This window comes from Cololabis saira, chromosome 16, assembly GCF_033807715.1.
Source record: "Cololabis saira isolate AMF1-May2022 chromosome 16, fColSai1.1, whole genome shotgun sequence".
Lineage (NCBI taxonomy): Eukaryota > Metazoa > Chordata > Actinopteri > Beloniformes > Belonidae > Cololabis > Cololabis saira.
The window spans coordinates 23,273,936-23,293,694 of record NC_084602.1 but is presented as its reverse complement, the minus strand read 5'-3'; the positions used below and the strand labels follow the sequence as shown (position 1 = coordinate 23,293,694).

The 19,759-nt window shown below is 42.7% G+C and overlaps 1 protein-coding gene across 4 annotated transcripts in view; it reads left to right on the top strand.

Moving 5' to 3' along the window:
• kif26ab (kinesin family member 26Ab) overlaps positions 1–17,497 on the top strand; it is a 72,184-nt gene extending 54,687 nt beyond the window's left edge. For 3 of the 4 annotated variants that reach the window (XM_061742819.1, XM_061742821.1, XM_061742822.1), the window contains 12 exons: positions 1,504–1,687; positions 4,334–4,546; positions 6,434–6,527; positions 7,083–7,345; positions 8,153–8,336; positions 9,076–9,235; positions 9,576–9,738; positions 10,628–13,880; positions 13,959–14,152; positions 14,980–15,000; positions 15,196–15,346; positions 15,451–17,497. In XM_061742819.1, the coding sequence (XP_061598803.1) occupies positions 1,504–1,687; positions 4,334–4,546; positions 6,434–6,527; positions 7,083–7,345; positions 8,153–8,336; positions 9,076–9,235; positions 9,576–9,738; positions 10,628–13,880; positions 13,959–14,152; positions 14,980–15,000; positions 15,196–15,346; positions 15,451–15,629 (5,059 nt within the window). In that variant the 3' untranslated portion in view covers positions 15,630–17,497. The remainder of the gene's footprint in view (positions 1–1,503; positions 1,688–4,333; positions 4,547–6,433; positions 6,528–7,082; positions 7,346–8,152; positions 8,337–9,075; positions 9,236–9,575; positions 9,739–10,627; positions 13,881–13,958; positions 14,153–14,979; positions 15,001–15,195; positions 15,347–15,450) is intronic. The other variant, XM_061742820.1, reaches the window with a different exon arrangement.
• Positions 17,498–19,759: the final 2,262 nt, after the last annotated feature.

Sequence of the window (19,759 nt, the reverse complement as noted above, 5' to 3'; positions counted from 1 at the left end):
AATGTCCAAAATATAGGGAATCAGGATGATAATAGACTTTAATTACAGTCTTATAGGTACCATCACAGTAGAAATGCCATGTGGCTATATCACTCAAGATGTTTACCACCTTGTAAAGTGTGAACAAACTCCCCAATATACAACACATGCTTTATTTTTCACTTAATGATGGGTGAACATGCCCTCACATAACTGCTTAGCTCTCTTAACAGCGGCGACACGTGTTTCCCAGATGGTAACGTTTCAACTACCTCACCTGTGACATGTCTGCCACAGATTTTTTTTTTTGTTTGATCAAGATAAGTGTATATTTTTTTACTGTGTCATCCTGCTTTGACAGCTTGCTTTTGATCCCTGCAAGTCACAAAACCTTAGCCGGCGATCATTGGTGTTTTTATCTGGTAGTTTCAACCAGCATTTCTGGCTGAAGTACATGAGTGAAGCTGTTATTAGTGTGAGTTGGGGGCAGTGGGAAAACTGCTAGTGGCAATCCATGGCTGAATGGATGGGAGTAGGGGTGGGTACTGGGAAGGACCTCACGATACGATACGCATCACGATACTTGATCCACGATACGATACACATTGCGACATCCCAATTATGCGATATCCCGATTATTATATTCTACATAGTTCACCGAAAAATTAAAAAATGCATTACACATCTTAAAATCCAAGTTGTATATATGTACATCAGATGATAGTGATGGATCTTAAAATCTGAGTTGCACGTTCATCAGATTATAGTGACAATTCATGGGACAAACTGAGTCAAAACAATGTTTTATTATAACTATACAAGCTAAAGTTACAACTTATTTGTATATGTTTTTCATATTATTTACATCATATGAAATTAACATTAAATTTAGTATGAGGTTGCTTTAATTATGTGGCAAATGATAATAAACACAAGAAAGATGGTACTAAAACCAAGGACAGGCACAGTGATCAGTCAGTATAGATATAAATCCATAAATAAATAAACCTCTGTCCATTATTTTTCATTTTTTAAGGACAGGCAATTGTGTTATATAAAAAATAAATTATAAAATGAAATAAAACGTGAAATAAAACCTGAGCTCAGTGCAGGGCCCTCCCAGGGTTGGTAGAGAGTGGCAATGCCCAGGACTGTCACTTAGGTAGGAGCACTGGGTGATATAATGGGAAAAAATCGGGGATAAAAAATATTTTAAAAAAAATAAATCGATATTCAAATTTTGAATATCGATATTGAATCGGCTGGAAAAGTATGGCGATATATTGCCATATCGATATTTTTGCCCACCCCTAGATGGGAGTGGTGGTATAGTGTAGCTTTCCTTCTAACTTTGTTGACTTTGGCAAACTAGAAGGAAACCGGTCACTTTTTATGTTATAGTGTTAGTGTAAGCTTTTGATGTGGTCCCTCCTTGAAACAGTGATTTGATTAAATATGAACTTTCCTTCCATGGTGGTTCTCTAAATAAAGCTTTACAATTATTTTTTTTTTAAACCCTTCTAGGGCAGCTCAGAAGCTGAACATCTCCTCCAAACGGAAGAAACACCAGCCCTCACTCCTCCACCCACAGGAGCCCTCGATCTACCCGACCAACTTCAGTGGCATCCTTCAGGTCTCGCCACCTCCCGCGCCACCATGCTTGCTCAGAGCAGTTTCCAAAGTGAAGGAGAACCCAGGGATGGGGAAGGTGAGAGCCCAGATACAAGGAAGCATGTTTAATATGTACAAAATGATACAAGTAGTGATTCCCTGCCTCCTTAAAGCAGAGATACACACAGAGCCCTGTTTGAAGCGCTGAAATACAGAATGGCGACAGGCTGGTCCACGGGCAGCATGCTGTCTGGTCCGGTCCATACAGATGTAGCCAGATAAGCCTCCTGGAATGTCATGAATTTACTTTGTGAGATCAGCATTCCTCTCTCCAAGCACTGAAAGACAGTGAAAGCTGTATTCTGCAAATCTGTGGTCACGTTCACAGCAGGATTTCTAATTCCATACTCGTTGCGGTGTGCGGTGATGAAAGTCAGCCTGGCAGCTGTAGGACAGTCATTAAACAAAGCTGTATAAACACGTCGCTCTTCCTTTGTGGTTTATTGGGTATTGTTTGTCTGAGCTGGCGTCCTGTATACATAAAGCAGAAGAAGCCCCCAAACAAGATTAGATTCCACCTGGAAGGGAAGTGCCTGGTTCTCTTGCCAGGTATCCAGACAGTTGAAAATGTGCCACTTATTGTAAATCTCCCATTGACACGCAGACTTCATAAAAAACTATGTTATTAACAAGCCTTCTCAAGTTGTCACCTGATAGATAGTGTACATCTGTGCTGCTGAAGGCACTCCAAAGGCTTTATTATATTTTTATGCTATTCTTCCAAGCCCATCAGTTGAGATTTACAGGTTTTCGTATTGCACAGCCAACACATCAGTGTCCTGTATGCATTCCTTTTATCTCTCTGAGATGAGACACAACCATGTTTTTTTTCACTAGCTTTCATGGTTTAAACTTTGCCTACATCTGTTTTACGTCAATACAACCTGATACTTGAATGAAAGTCTTGCTTCCATTAGGCATATGTAGGTCACTTATACTTCTCCACTTCTGACCTGGAGACATTTCTTCCAGGTATAGACAGTTGAGTGGATGGAGTAAAGCCGAGCCACTTTAATGGATTTTGAGAGGGCTCAAGGGACACGGAAACAGAGACTTTCAGTACCAATCCAATGTGTGAAAACTCTGTGGCCTCGTATCTGATCTCGGCCAACGTAAATAAAGCCGAGGCATTAGCTGCGTTGGTAGCCTCTGTCTGCTTGACAGACGGTCAACAGTCATAAATGGAGGCTCAGTTTAATGCCATGGCAAACGTAATTCACTCAACATATGCACATGCCAGTCAAAATAAGAGCCCCGTGTGCAGTATGGGAAGTTTGCACTTGGAATTCGGAATTTGAGATGAATTCAGTCACAGAAAGAAATGGATTTCCGGTCACATTGTTTGGCAGAGCTGTAGGCCAGATCTCTAGCAATATTTTTGTACACCCACCTTGGGAACAATAAGACTTTTGTGTATGGGTGAAGATGCTGGAGATTCCCAAGGCTAAGGCAAACAGTCTTCAGGCAAAAAGATAAGAGTTACCTGTATTATTAGTTTGATTTCAATGCCTCAGCGACAGCACAGCTGCTTTCTCAGAAAGATTCCAACGATGGCTCTAGATTGGAGTTCCCATCATCTATACTTCAGTATATAAAAACTGTGCATCTGATGTAATGCTAGGTGTAGTGCTAAACATTCTAGAAAAGGACAGGCTGAACATATCCCAAGAGCTGTTCTGTCTCCTTTCAGTCACAGATATCATCAGATTGTAAAGCAAAATAGACTGTCAGAATTTAAAAAGATGGTGATTGTAAACAGGGGTATCATGTAGCCTGGCTTGAACAAACACACCCCACACAAACCACACACAGTCTCCCTGTGCAGCAGGGTATAGCCAGGGAATTGTACAATGTCTTTGCTGTTGTTTGTAAGAGGTGAAACTATATACAGATGACAGGTTGACTTCATTCCTGCAACCGCAGTAATAATATCAAACACGAATGGTCTTGCCAGAGCAATTTACGTGTAATCCTTTGTCCTTTCTAATGCTCCATGCTGACATGATGAACTGTACTCTGACCTGTGGAATGTGTCAACACTATAAGCTCACTTTATAAATGTCAAGCCCCAAAATGCAGCTGGGTGAGTTTCAAGCTCCTTAATGTTTAGCTGGCATTTTCCATACAGAAGAGGGGAAGGAGAAGAAGAGAAGGCAGAGAGTGAGTAGGTGGGATAAGAGGGGGGCCGTATGTTTCTGCTCTCCCATGCTGGTGAGCCGCTACCGGTCCAGAAGAACAACTAGGAGTGGGATAATCCCCCCCAGCATGGTGCTCCACACACTTTTCCTAGATTTTTAGCAATGACTTTCAATACTCACCTTGCTGCCTTTTACTAACACCATTAAGCAGCGTGTTGACCCATCCAGTTTGCCAGTCAATGTTAGTCTAAGTGTTTCCATGGTAACCTGGGATGTAGGCTACCTCAGCTCTGAAAGAGTGGACGTGATGTTAATGCATAATGCTGAAGGACTCTTAGATTGTCACTTATATTCAGAATGCCTACCATGCGCTCCTTATCTTCACTCTAATCACAAGTGAATGATCATGAGCTTCACCTCTGTTACTTTCCATCTTAACCCCCAAAAAATCTCTGCTGAGTCCATTTGCCCCTTCTTCATGTGTTGTGCTTTCTCACTCTCTAATCCACTCAGTTCCCCCTTCTTTCTTTTTTTTATCTTACTAGGTGAAAGTGATGATGCGAATCTGTCCATCTCTGGAAGCTGCAGACTCTTCAGAGTCTCAGTCTTTCCTGAAAGTCGACAGCAGGAAGAAGCAGTTGACCCTCTACGACCCGGCGTCCAGCCCACACTCCAGTTCAGGCCACAGGAGATCCGCCACTGTGGCAGTCCCAAAGATATTTGCCTTCGATGCTGTTTTTACCCAAGATGCCTCACAAGTAAGAACCAGTGTATGTGTGTTTGTGTGTCTGTGGGTTTTTTGAGGTGTTGGTTGGGAATTCATCCACTCAAGGGCAAAGGAACGTCCTAATGCACGCAGGGTGTGACCAGGGGCTTAGAGAAAAATGCCTGTCTTGGGTCAAGGGGCATTCTTGCCGGAGTGGGCCTAACAGCTGGGTGTTTTAAGCCGTCTGAAGAATGATTTGAATCCCCTCCCCATATATCTTACCTCTCCTGTCATAGAACAGCTATATCTAACCACGAAACACCCACTGAGATTAAAGACAAAGATCAGCCACATGTTTACTATATTGCAACTTAGGAGAAGAAAACTACAGTCTTTTAATAGAAGTAACTATTATATATAATTAAGGGATAATGTCCTTAGAATCTGAGGTCAGTTATTTAATTTATTTCTATAAACTCCAAATAGCCACTTCATTCACACCACCTTCTTCAAGCAATTATTTTACTTAGTGAGCTGCTGATAGCTGAAGACTAAATGTTTTTGCAGCTGAGCCCAAGGCGTGCTGTTAGATTGTGCCGCTGGGATGGCACTGCTGGTGGCTGACAGTTACTGCAATCTGTCCTGCCGTTAGACATCTTGTTTGTTGTATGATGAATGTAAAGCATCTTCTGCTGCAGAAGGCCAGCCTCGAGGAGCCCAGGAGTTTGCAAAAGCAAATCCCACGTTCCACAGTTCAAAATCTCTCCTGAGTGACTGGAAGAAATAAAAACATAAAACCAATTATTCAGTTGATGTCGGGGCATCCATCCATCCATCCATCCATCCATCCATCCATCCATCCATCCATCCATCCATCCATCCATCCATCCATCATCCATCCATCATCCATCCCTCCATGCATCCATCAATCCATCCATCCATCCATCATCCATCCCTTCATGCATCCATCATCCATCCCTCCATGCATCCATCATCCATCCATCAATCCATCCATCCATCCATCATCCATCCATCCATAATCCATCCATCCATCCATCCATCCATCCATCCATCCATCCATCCATCCATCATCCATCCCTCCATGCATCCATCATCCATCCATCCATCCATAATCCATCCATCTATCCCTCATCCATCATCCATCATCCATCCATCAAACCATCCATCATCCATCCACTCATCCATCATCCATCCACCCATCCATCCATCCATGCATCCATCCATCCATCCACCATCCATCATCCATCCATCCAACCATCCATCCATCCACTCATCCATCCATCCATCCATCCAACCATCCATCCATCCAACCATCCATCATCCATCCACTCATCCATCCATCCATCCATCCATCCATCCAACCATCCATGCATCCATCCATCCATCCATCCATCCATCCACCATCCATCCATCCATCCATCCATCCAACCATCCATCATCCATCCACTCATCCATCCATCCATTCATCCATCCATCCATGTATCCATCCATCCATCCATCATCCATCCACCCATCCATCCATCCATGATCCATCCATCCATCTGTCCATCCATCCATCCAACCATCCATCATCCATCCACTCATCCATCCATCCATTCATCCATCCATCCATGTATCCATCCATCCATCCACCCATCCATCCATCCATCCACCATCCATCATCCATCCATCCAACCATCCATCCATCCACTCATCCATCCATCCATCCAACCATCCATCCATCCAACCATCCATAATCCATCCATCCATCCATCCATCCATCCATCCATCCATCCATCCATCCATCCATCCATCCATCCATCCATCCATCCATCCATCCAACCATCCATCCATCCATCATCCAGCTTAAGACTATTTCTCAGATATGTTTGAACTGTAAATTGACTGTGAGGGGGCTGTCTCTTTGTGTTTCTCACAGGCTGAGGTGTGCTCTGGGACAGTAGCGGAGGTCATCCAGTCTGTTGTGAACGGTGCAGATGGCTGCATCTTCTCCTTTGGTCAAGTCAAGCTTGGTAAGCTACACCACTGGCAGCAGATTAGACAAGTGCCTTTGTTAGCCAAAGATAAACTGTCATTGCTCTTTGTTAGCTACACTTGATGTCCACAATTGGCTTAGTGATGCACTGAGGTGAGTCAAGGAATGGGAGAAAGAATGGGCAGTGAGTTTTATGTTGGGGGGGTGGAGCGTCTAGGCTTCAGGGCTCCGCTTGTAATTAAAAACCTTAGTAACTGGTTGGGCTGGTGCTCTCAGGCTGAACAGCTTGCTTTTCTCATGCTGCTGTTAGCTATAACGCTCCATAGAGTGATTGATTGTGGAATAGGTCTTTAAATTAGCATTAAATATTAAGTTGTTATTATTATAACCTCTGATACTTCAGCATCAGATATGATTATTTTACTTTTCACTGGCACTTGCTGGGAGGGTTCCTTTCTATAGTGAAATTCCCCATCCAGGCAACTTGGTGAAAGAAGTGACTTTATCTTGAGGATATATTGAGGATAACTGTCTTCCAGGCATAAAGTTATGCTTCCATTTTCCTCCCTCTTTGCCTATCACACACCTCCAGGCAAGACATACACCATGATCGGTAAAGACAGCTCCACGCAGAGCCTAGGCATCGTGCCCTGTGCCATATCTTGGCTCTTCAAGCTCATCAACGAGCGTAAAGAGAAGACTGGCACGCGCTTCTCAGTCCGTGTGTCTGCCGTGGAAATCTTTGGAAAAGATGAAGAGCTGAAAGACCTGCTGTCAGAAGTGTCAACAGGCAGTCTGCAGGACGGCCAGTCCCCGGGAATCCATCTGCGAGAGGATCCCATCTGTGGTACTCAGGTGAGAAGCGTTCAGTCTCTCCACTTCTTTGTTCACTGATCCTTTCATTCTCTCTCTCTCTGTGGGTTCTGAAGTATTAGTCTGCGTATTGATCTTTTTCTGTCTATGATCTACCTCTTCTTCTTCCACAGATGTTTTAACTATCTTATGAGTGCATGTGAGAGTGTTTTTTTTTCATCTCCAAGGTCTTCTCAGTCCATCTTGTTCTCCTCTACCTGCACCTGAAATCTTTGTTTGATATTTCAACCAAATCCACTTGGGTTATTGATGGCTTTCTTCTGACTCTCTAATATTGACTCTCCTGTCAGCATCTATTACCCATGACGAAGATAGCCCTCTAAACAGCACAGAAGACATTACAGGGGAATTCTGGAGGACTGTAGGGTTGAAGACACATGCGTTGCTGACAGATTTTTTGGAGGGGATAACTGTGGACTCTGACTTCAAAGGATGTGAGGGTCTGGGAAGCTCCCTTTTCCTCTCAGCACCCACGCATGGGCTCCTTCATGATGCCTCCTTGTTCTCTTCCACCCCCTTCTTTCTTTCTGTATCCTCATCACAGCAAAGAAAGTGCCCCTGCCTCTACCATCACCTCTCCTAATCCTCCTCCCTTTGTGTGCATATTTGCTGTTTTAATTGCCCCAGAGACAAATTGTAATAGGGAAGAACTGTATGCTAGGGTCCAATTAACTGGCTACCCTCGCTTTCTTGTGCCTCAGTTTTCACATCAATGTTATTTCTCAAGCCGTGCGTGGTCTTTTCCCCTCACCCTAACCCCATTCTCCATCTTTTCCTCTCTTCCCACAGCTCCAGAATCAGAGTGAGCTTCGTGCCCCAACCGCCGAAAAAGCTGCCTTCTTTCTGGATGCGGCCATCAGTGCACGCAGCACCACCAAGCCAAATGTCGAGGAGGATGAGAGACGCAACTCACACATGCTGTTCACGCTGCATGTTTACCAGTACCGCATGGAAAAGAGCGGTAAAGGCGGAAGTTAGTATTATTGATTTTCTGGTATCCTGTTGCAGAGTTGTCAGCCTAAACTTGTTGCAAAATGAAACAGTACATTCAACTAGAAAATTTCAGGAAATTTTGAAATGGGCATGCCCTACTACGCATTCGTCCCCTCTCGCTGCTTTGGTTTGGGGCTGTACTGGTTGTGTTTAAGATTGTTTTGGTTGTGTCGGAGGTGGTTCTTGCCATGTTTGGGGTTATTAATAATGGACAATAAACCAAACCAAGGCCTGGATGCACGTTGCGGTTCTGGCCATATTTACGGATGATTTATTCATATTTCCCCCATAAAAATGCATATGTTTTGTTGCCATGGTAACAAGCCCCATAGGATAGAATGGGACATATATTACGTCCGAACAGTACCACAAAATCAGTAACTTGTTCACATGCACGCATATTACTTTGATCAAGAAGAGACTAAGTATTTCAACTTTGCCTTAAATCAATGTGAGAGGTCTGTGTTTCTGAATGTCAAAGAGTTCTTTTGTTTTTACTTGTCTAAACAAAGGAGACTCATTGATGGCTTACACATCGAGTGGAAGCTGAACATCCTGGCTGCATTATGAATCACCTCGGTGTAGAAATCTTAGTCATCAGTCAGTACAGACAGAGCTCTGCTACATTTCTCATTATAATAATGTGTCTCAGGAAGAAACCTAAGAGAGGGGGGTGTCTGTGCTGTACTCATCTGTTTCTCCTGCTGCCGTTTGCACAGTGTCTGGCGGACGGAGCAGGCTGCACCTTATCGACTTGGGGAGCTGTGAAAAGGTCCTGAGTAAAAGCAGAGATGGAGGAGGAGGGTTGTGTCTTTCCCTGAATGCACTGGGAAATGTCATAATGGCTTTAGCAAATGGAGCAAAGCATGTACCTTACAGGTAAGAAAATCACAGTTCCCATTTTTTTGGTCCAATTTACTCCTGAGAATTTGTATCACTAGGTCAATTGCTTCAAAGAAGTTACTCAGGCACGTTCAGCTTTGCAGGCCCTCTGAGTAACTATTTATTCAGTCTGTTTAGTTAGCCCCAGAGTCAGATAACAGCTTTCACAAGATCCTATTATGGTTCCTCAGCTATGAAAAGATCAATGACTTGTCATTTTGGAGTATTTTTCATCTTGGAGTGCTTGAAGCAGCTCCCCATGGAGTGTTGTCACTGAACTTTATCATCATTTTAAAATATAACTGTGAGCTAACAACACTGTTAATGCACCCTGTAGGGACAGCAAACTGACCATGTTGTTGAGAGAATCCCTGGGCAACATCAACTGCAGAACCACCATGATTGCCCATATCTCAGATATCCCTGCCAACTATGCCGACTCGCTCACCACCATCCAGCTGGCTTCCCGCATCCACCGCATGAGGAAGAAGAAATCTAAGGTACACTGATAAACCGTTTAGCACTGTGGTTTGAACATATGCAGCAATAAACCACTTAGTATTGTACTACTTTCCAGTGACAGCAAAAAAATTGGTATTTATACAGTTTTTTTTCTTCAAATTAGTGTTCTCATACCCATAAATCATAATTGGGTCTATTTAATGTTGTTCATTGTGCAAGGACATTTTTTTAAGTGTGAGCTAAGTTATTACAGCATATAAACAATAATGTGCAACTTTGACTGCATTTCATCATAACCTATGCCATGAATCTTTAAAATTTTAATCCTCCTGGGACTTTGCAGCTATTAAGCAAATGCATGCTGCTGCAAATGAAATATTATTAGTGCTGCTACTGTAGTGCTATAGAGAGCTGGTTTTTCTCAGCTTCTTAACACATAATCATGTAATCAATATATCTGTCCAAGTAAGTGTGTAATGCAGTGTCCTGGATTAGGGAAATATATGTTCCACATAATTAGGTGGGAATGCAGCATATATTTATTTGGTCCCAATCATGATTATAACACAGTTCACATACAGTGAGTTGTATTATCTGACATTCACTTCTGTGTTATTATTTAAGGGTGTATTTAAACTTAAAATATTATATTATATTTAAAAAAGCTACTGATACGGAATTGTAAAATTAATCTACCGGTACTATAAATTATTAGGGTTAAAGTGGTTTGCAAAATGGGAGGATGGTTAAATTAATATTTTAAGAGAAAATGTTTTATTTTAACCATTGCAAGGCACTAAGGCTCAGGTAAAAATGACCCAGACTGGAACAGGCATTAGGGGTGCCAGCAATCCAAATAGTGTAGATGTGTAAAATACTGTTTCAATGAGTAGAAAATGTATTCTGTGTTTGAATTATCCTTTGCAGTATGCATCAAGTTCATCTGGAGGGGAAAGTTCCTGTGAGGAAGGGAGGATCCGCCGGCCGCCCCACCTAAGGCCTTTTCATCCTCGGACAGTAGCCCTGGACCCTGACCTGCCCTCTCTGCTCAGTGACCCAGACTATTCCTCTAGTAGCGAACAGTCATGCGATACGGTTATATATGTGGGTCCTGGGGGAACGGCAATCTCAGACAAGGAGCTAAGTGACAATGAAGGCCCACCTGCTTTTGTTCCAATCATTCCCTCCCTGAACAAGAAGAGATCCACAAAAGAGGGCCCCCTGGACAGAGACCAGTTCTTTAAGTGCAACACATTTGCTGAGTTGCAGGAGAGGCTGGAGTGTATAGATGGCAGTGAAGAACCCACTACCTTTGTTGGAGAGAGCAAACGAAGCCAGGCTAGCCCCAAGGCTGATAAATCTAAGGAAAACCAAGCCTCTAATTCACCAAAGACTGTATCAAATAGTTCTAGCAACCAAGAGGACATCTCAACAAAACAATCTCCAAAATCTGTTCCCATACAACCATCCTACAGTCCCAACAGTAAATCTAAAGTGGACAATGCCAAGATGCAGTGTGTACCCGAAGAAACAGAGCCATCAGAAAATGTTCAAAATACATGCAGAACCAGGGCTGATGGCGAGAAGGCCTTGGTCTCAGATAGTCCAGTTAGTACAAACAAACTGGCAACTATCACGACACCTAACTCAGAACCGGTGGTAAGAGAGAAGGTCTTCTTCAACAAAAAAGCCTTACCAAATCCTGCGCCACCTCCTTCACAACAGAGGCAAAATGTAAACAACGAAGAAAGATCTAGCACAAGAATGCCACCAGTGGGAATGAGCCACCAAGCTATGAAAAGAAGAGATCCCTGCACTTCACCTTTTCTCAGAGGTCCAGTAGAGGTGTGCCAAGTACGCTCAACCTTGAGGGAAAGGTGTCTAGATCGGGACATCCTCAGAGCTACTGTCACCTTGCAGCAACCTGTGGAGCTGAATGGAGAAGATGAGCTGGTGTTCACTGTGGTGGAAGAGCTGTCTATTGGAAGTATTGCAAACAATCGGCCATCAAGCATTATTAGCTTTAACAGTGACTGCTCACTTCAGGCCCTGGCCTCTGGTTCCCGTCCTGTCAGCATCATCAGCAGCATAAATGATGAATTTGATGCTTATACATCAGCTGGGGGAGGATCACAGGTAAACATAGCTGTGGTCGCACCCCTTCAGGAAGGTGCGATGGAGTGTATAGATAGTAGGGGTTCATCTATCAGCTCTTGGTTGAGTGACGTTAGTGTCTGCACCTCAGAAAGTGAAGGAACTCATTCAACGGATGTTTTCCTTCCACAAGCCAAACACATGGGTCCAGAAGCAACATTTTACATTGATTCCCTTGACATGTTTCATTGTGTTTCATCTCCCAGAGATGCCAAGAACTCCTTAAATGACAGTGGATTTGGTTTTTCTGAACAAGACAGTGATAGTGCTGCCTCAAGCAAACTATCACTGACAAAGAGTCCCCCATCACCAGAATCAACAAAGAGCTCTCTCAGATTCACATCTAAATTAACTAAAGCTCAGTCACATAGCGCCTCTCCTCTTCCACAGGGGACTTCTATAGTCCACTCCAGTCTTCCCAGGAAGATTAAACCTACCTCATCCATCTCTCACAGTAGTAGCAGTAGCAGCAACAGTAGTAGAGATCCACCAAGGCAAGAGGTTAAGCAGGAGGATCCTTGGCAGTGCATCAACAACCACTCAGAACCTCAGTTCCCTGACTCCAGCAGCACCAGCAAATTTCTTAGAAACCCCCCTAGTGGTATTCCTTCCAACAAACCATTCAATAACAGCAACAGTGTACCTCGCCCACCCAAGGTGCAAGGGCCTACCTCATCCCAGAGGGTGGTCGATGGCTGCGAGAAGCCAGCCATGAAGAATCCACCCAGTAAAATGCCTCAATTGAAGCGAGGTGCCACCACTCTGGGGACAGTGCCCGTTATCCATTCCTCAGTAGAATACAAGGGAACCCAAGATATAATTGCATCCACCACAAGCCTTAAATTCTCCTCTCTTGGGAAAAACAACAAGGCTAACTCACAGAAGGCAAGTAATCTCCCTAAACCTGGCTGGACCTCACCACCTCCCCCTCCAGTAAGAAAGTCTAGCCTTGACCAGAAGACTAAGATCCTTCTGCCCCAAAGTGCCTTGAAGTCAGCATATTGGGAGGCAGGGAGGATCTCTGGGGGAAGGGCAGCTGTATCAGAGGACGAACTTGAGGTGCGACAACGATTAGACAGCACCGGTTACAAAACCTCCAGCCTCAACACAGCCAAACTTAGCTCCAGTCTGAAGGCCAAAGGGGCCAGAGGAGAGACTGGACTACACTATGGCAGTCAAATGTCCCTGGAAAGGTGTGACAGTCTGTCTTTATCAGGCTCTAGGGCTGCACTTAGTAGGGAGAACAGTGGGGCAAGCCTGACTAGCAAATCCAGCAAGTCCACTACAAGATTTGGCATTCCTAATTCTTCTAGCTCTCCCATTGCTACCTGTCCATCTACTACAAGTGGAGGAAATATTACTAAACCTGGTCAGTTAAAGGCTTCTGGTAATAGAACATTAGGAACAGTTAATGGTAGCAAGGCACGCTCACTGTCAGCCAACAGCTCAAAAGGCCTCAGCTCATCCACAAAATCTTTGGCCCCTTCAGTGGCCAGAAACACCAGTGCCAATCTTCCTCCATCAGGACGAACATCAGCCCCTAGGACTGCTGCTCCAGTCGCCAATAAGCCTGGAAGAGGGACTATCATGGGCACAAAGCAGGCCATTAGGGCTGCAAATAGCCGCGTGAGTGAACTGGCAACAGGAAACACATCAGGCAAGCATGGGAGAGGTTCAGGAGATTCAGACAGTGGAAATGACAGTGGTATAAATGTGAGTGATGACAAATCGCCCACAGCCATGCTGCCTTCTCCGTACAGTAAAATCACTGCACCCCGGCGGCCTCAACGTTACAGCAGTGGCCATGGCAGCGACAACAGCAGTGTGCTGAGTGGGGAACTGCCTCCAGCTATGGGCCGCACCGCTCTGTTTTACCACAGTGGAGGCAGCAGCGGATATGAAAGCATGATCAGAGATAGTGAAGCCACAGGCAGCGCATCTTCTGCACATGACTCCATGAGTGAGAGTGGCATGTCATCCTCAGGCAGAGCAAGGAGCTCCAAGTATCCCAAAAAGAGAACTAACGGTGGGAGGCCAAGCAAATTCAATATTTGAGTGTATAAATATAGAATAATACTATAAATACTATTTGCATACTTTGCAGGCTTTCAGAGAAGGCGACTGATCCCAGCACCATTGCCTGACACGTCATCTGTGGGGAAGAAGGTGGGCACAACAGGCCAGTGGGTGGACTTGCCTCCTATGTCTGGACCACTAAACGAGCCCTTTGAGATCAAAGTGTATGAGATAGACGATGTGGAACGCCTCCAAAGACGGCGTCAGGAGGAAACCACAGAGGTGAGCAGTCGGTCAAAATTTGCTCATTCAACAGGGTGGTTTATTTTGTTTTTGAAGATATCAAGTCTGACTTGAAGTCTTGTGTAACCCACTTGCTAAGCCAAAGCAACATTTTTGCAGGTAGAATTATAATCCCTCAAGATGCTCAAGATGTGCCACATGGACTTACAGTGCAGTGTGGCACACAGTTATTTCTAAAGAAAGAGACATGAGTGAGATGTCCCAGACATCTGACCTTCAGTCAGCATCGTGGCAAATCCTGGAGAGAGACCAGGCTCCCATAATAATTTGGCAGCAGACCTTGGGAAGGCTGCACGTTTATATGCCAATTACTTATGATATCTAACTCATTTGGAATTGAGAGATGACTTGGCTTACTGACTATGGTGGGGTCATGGAGTGAAAGATAATGGAAAGATAAGGTGGCGATTGTGTGACAAATGCAAAGACATCAAACAAAGTCCCAAATAATTGTATCATTAGCACTCAATATCGACTGCCTCTTGGCTTTTTATGACAAGCTCCTCTTCTGTGAATTATTAATTGCTCTGGCAACTGCAACGCTGCCACTGAAAGACTATTTAGATCAGCTTTCAATCAATCAGCTTTGGAGCAGCTTAACTACTGTCAGGAAAACACTTTCTGTTTTACTGTCTTGATAACTGTTTTATCTGTTACTGTTTTCCTCTCACTATTTGCAAAACTTCTCTCTTGAAGCTTAAACTGTATTTGTAGAGCATATGTGTACCCTGGCATTGATATTTTTAAGTTAAAACTGTATGCTGACTCATGCACACTTTTTTTTATATATTTCTTTTTTCCTGCAGCCATTCCAAGATGTTGACAAGGTGAGCTTTAAAAAAAAAAAACATATGATTCATATGTAATTTTGTTTGTTTGATTTTGGACTGAAAACTTTTAGTTGTTTCAACACTCAAAAAATAATGTGTAACTGTTAACTTAAAGCTAATTTAGTCAGTTGACCTGTTTAAACAACTTTATCATGCTTAGTATAATTTAAAAAATCCCCCCTTTTCTCTCAGGGCTTGCTGTATTTCAACAGTAAGCTGAAAATGTTGGAGAAAAGGCAACAGCAAGTGAAAGAACTGAGGGTGAAGCATCAAGTGTTGTTAGAAGAGCTGGAGGACACCAAGGCAAGACTGATGATGGATCCCAGGAAGTGGGTTGGAGAGTGTAAGTAACTGTTAACTTTTCATTCATTTTTCGTGCACTCATAGGCTTTAAAATATCTCTGGTGGAACACTGCATAACCAGATTTTTTTGATTTGTCTCAACAGTTGAGGTGGACCAGAATTTGGATAAAGAGTCTCCAGAGTACCTGGAGGCCTTGCTGCAAGCCACAGATGAGCTGGAGTTTTGTGTCAACCTGTGCAAATCTCACGTCATGATGGTGACCTGCTTTGACATCAGCATGACATCTGGTGCTTTGGAGGGACTGCGAGAAGTTGAAGTCTGAGGACAAAAGAAAGTAGATGAGGAGAAGGATGAGGAAGTGAAAAAAAAACAAAAGGAAGATGAAATGTAGCACAGTCTTTAGATATCGCTGGAATGAATAACAACAGACAGTTGAGATGTGAAAGGAGCTTTACAAGAAACCAGAGGAAATCTTGATCACATTGCTACAGTGCCTCATTGTCTAGAACATGGCAGAGAAATGAAGTGTGAGTACAAATGCTGTTGCCTCTATGCCAAGGCAGTGGCCATCAGTCAAGAGTCAATGAACAACACCCTGAAGTGCCTTTTTGTATTGCATTTTTTTGAGTCATTATTTTTCATATGGTGCAGGTATCTTAAGCATACCTAAGTAGACCCTGAACATATTGCGAGATAACTATTTTATATTGCATTGTATAGTGTATTTAAATGAACATGTTGTGTGTACAAATATCCTTCCATTTGGGAAAAAAAATTAAGAAAAAAGAAGAAGCAATGAGCTAATGTTATTGCGATCCCAAACTTTGCCTTTTCTCTTGTTTCGAACCTCAGTCAGCATTTTATCCATGTTCATTCAGCCTATTGCGCCTTATGTTAACTCTCTGGTTATGTAGTTTTCTAGATTTTCAAATGGGGACTTTTCTTCTTTCATCAAGGACTGCATTTGCTGTTGACACTCCTCTTCTGCCAGCTGGCTCAAGAAAGCTTGCAGGGTAGAGTGAATGTTTTTCCCTACTGTTGCCTTGATCAAAATGGGTCTCAGTGGATGCACTAAGGTGGAGCATCAGTGATGTTGAAGGACAGAGAGCGTATTCAAGCTTTGCTTGCGTGTGAAAATGAGAGACTAAGCCAAACATATCAATCAGATGGGTGCTGTGATGGACAGCGAGTGATGATTCTTGATTCAGCCATTCTCTCTGGTGCCTCAGTAAGTGGTCATGCAACCCTGAGAGACTTTCTCTTTCTCACCTGTAACAGAAGTCTGATGAGTGGTTACGCTGATAGCGGGGCTCACTAGGGAGCCCAATTTCTCTCTAAATAGGATTAGACTTGGGGCTTTCTGTTTACTGTAAGACAAAAGCGCAGAGATGAGACAGCATAAGTCTGCCAGAGTCTTATTCTTCAGTGCTTTTTTCTCTGTGCTGCCAAGCCCGGTTCTATGCATTCCAGTACAGTTTTAGTGCAACTTGTTTTACAAACCCAATAATGACTTAAGCTCCAGAACACAGATTGGCCATTTTGGTTCCCAGTTGAAATATCCTGTTTTTGAAACTGGTAAATAGATAACACTGATGTAGCAGTTCACACTCCATTTTCCCACGAGTTTCTTTCAAAAGGATGCATTAAATTGGCGTGAATAATCATGGAATTGTTCAGCCAAATCAGTCATGATATCAGCCCTCTGAAGCTGCCAGAATGTGTTTGTGAGCTAAATAGCTACAAAATAATTATCAGCGAAAAGACAAAAAAAGAAAAATTAAACCAACCAGACTGGCTGTGATGTATCTCGGTGTGTTTTATTTCTGTTTATGAAAAATATGATTTTCTTTTACTTTTTTTAAATTTTGTTACTATGTATTCTCTCAGGCCCTCTATGAAAATGCTGCATGACATTTTTAAAATCATATTTAGGGTTGATTTCTACTCCATTTTTACCATTCTAACATTTTTCTATAACGGTTCAGTTTTCTCGAATGTGGGGTTATACCCATGAATTAAACAATTATCATCAAACCAAGTCCCTTTTTCAAAAAACTAATGTAAGGTCACATTTCATACCAAAACCCATATTTTCTAATATTTTTTGTTTTTGTATAGGATTTTCAAAAACTTGTGTATAAATGTATGATATGGCAGCTTGTGTTTTCTTTTACAGTACCTGTGAATAAAATGTTCCTTCTTACTGACAATTCAAAGTTGAATATTTTTCTTGAGTTTACATATTCTGCATTTATAAGAGTGTTGTATTGAACGGGATGGGTAAAAATGAAACCTTGCAAGTTTAGGAGTCTATGACGAAAGTCACAGTCTTTATCTTTAACAGAAAAACACACTGGTGATGCCTGCTTGAAAAAAACTTTTTTTTTTTACATAAATATACGAAATAAAACATATTTATCTTTCTATCTAATTATGAAACATGCGGTAGGCTTTATGATACTAAAGCAACTTAGCATCCACCTAAAGAATGTCTCAATGTAAGCTATCAAAACAATAAGGAGTAGCCATAGCAACACTTTTATACACTAAGGGCCCGATTTACTAAAGGTTTGCGTGTGTTAAAACCTGTGCAAACTTGACAGCACCCGCAAACCAAAGTGCCAGCTGATCTACTAACAGCGTGCAAAGAGGATTGCGTCTCTGAAATGCGCTAAATTGCACACGCAATTCAGTTAGTACTTTTGCCCTGATGAATAATCAATATGGGGCGTATCCGCCAGAGAGCGCTAAATACTGGGAGGGGAAGATGCAAATTGCTCCATTTACCACGCGCAATGAGATTTACCAAGCCTGAAAGTAATTGCGCGTATTGTGATTGCGTCTGTATTTAATACGTTCGAAAGGAAGGTGCTAATCTGCTGCTCCCGTTATTGTGGCAAGGAGGCGACATCCAAAATCAAAGAATACGCAGAGAGATAGTCTTTATTCTGCTGCATGCTATTTTAAAAATGGTTGCACAAGTTTTATTAAAGTTCTTCGCCTTATATCTTGCCACCTTCTCTTATTGTGCCCCCCTCCACTCGCCCACAAGCAGGCCACGTGAAATCATCCTTCGTAAATTACATTTAATTAAAACCCGTGCTTATTAATCACAAAACATCATGACCAAATCCGCTCCGACCCGCTGTGTCAGGATCAGCGCAGACAGACTGCAGCTTCACCTGAATTATGGTTCTGCGTTAAATCGACGGCCATATGGTCCCGTCTGTCACACATTTACTGTCAGTGTTTGCTATATAATATATAATATTTGCAATATACTGTGGACATCTGAATAAAAACTTAACTCATAAATAGATTGAATCAAAGCGCTCTCCAGCTCTGTGTCTGATGTCTTTTTCTCCTCAGATCATGCCGAGCACCGCCGGGTCACGCAAACCCGACCAATTCAATATTAAAATCAAATTCAGTCCTGTGGCCCGTTTTTCTATTTCGTATTTTTGATCTGTGCCTAAAATTGAAATATGAAAAACCAGACGTTTTTCCGTTTTTTGTGTTACCAACTGCATTTATTCTATCGCAGGTTTTCTCCGATATTGCGTTTCTTTTGGTAATGTTTAAATTTCTTTGCTGTAGTTCATGAATGTGTTTATTTGCCTCTTCCACTAATATCTCTAACTCCAACTCGTCAAATTTCATTTTGCGCTTGTGACTTGTGACTGTGCTTTCCATCCACTCTCCATGGCGCAGATCTGCGCTCGCAAACCTTAAGACACGCAACACCTCATTTAAATAGATCTTAGTAAATCGGGCCCTAAGGGCCCGATTTACTAAGATCCTAAATAAAGAGTACTAAATTGCGTGTGCACTGAAAAAGTTTGCACGTACTGTTGTTGTGTGTTTTGCGGGTGATCAACTAAGATTGCGTGCGCAATTGATAACAGGTGCAACCCGCAGTATTTAAATGAGGTGTTGCGTGTCTTAAGGTTTGTGCCATGGAGAGTCTGAATGGAAAGCAGGATAGTCGCAAGCGCAAAATGAAATTTGACGAGTTGGAGTTAGAGATATTCGTGGAAGAGGCAAATAAACACATTCATGAACTACAGCAAAGAAATTTAAACATTACCAAAAGAAACGCAATATGGGAGAAAATCTGCGATAGAATAAATGCAGTTGGTAAGACAAAAAGAATGGCAGATGAGGTTAAAAGAAGGTGGCAAGATATAAGGCGAAGAACTAAAGAAAAAGTGGCCTTTAATAAAACTTGTGCAACCATTTTTAAAATAGCATGCAGCAGAATAAAGACTCTCTCTGCGTATTCTTTGATTTTGGCGATGTGGCCTCCTTGCCACAATAACAGCAGCCATCGGTGCGTAATGCTGGGCAGATTAGCACCTTCCTTTCGAACGTATTAAATACAGACGCAATCACAATCCCCGCAATAACTTTCAGGCTTGGTAAATCTCATTGCGTGTGGTAAATGAACTTATT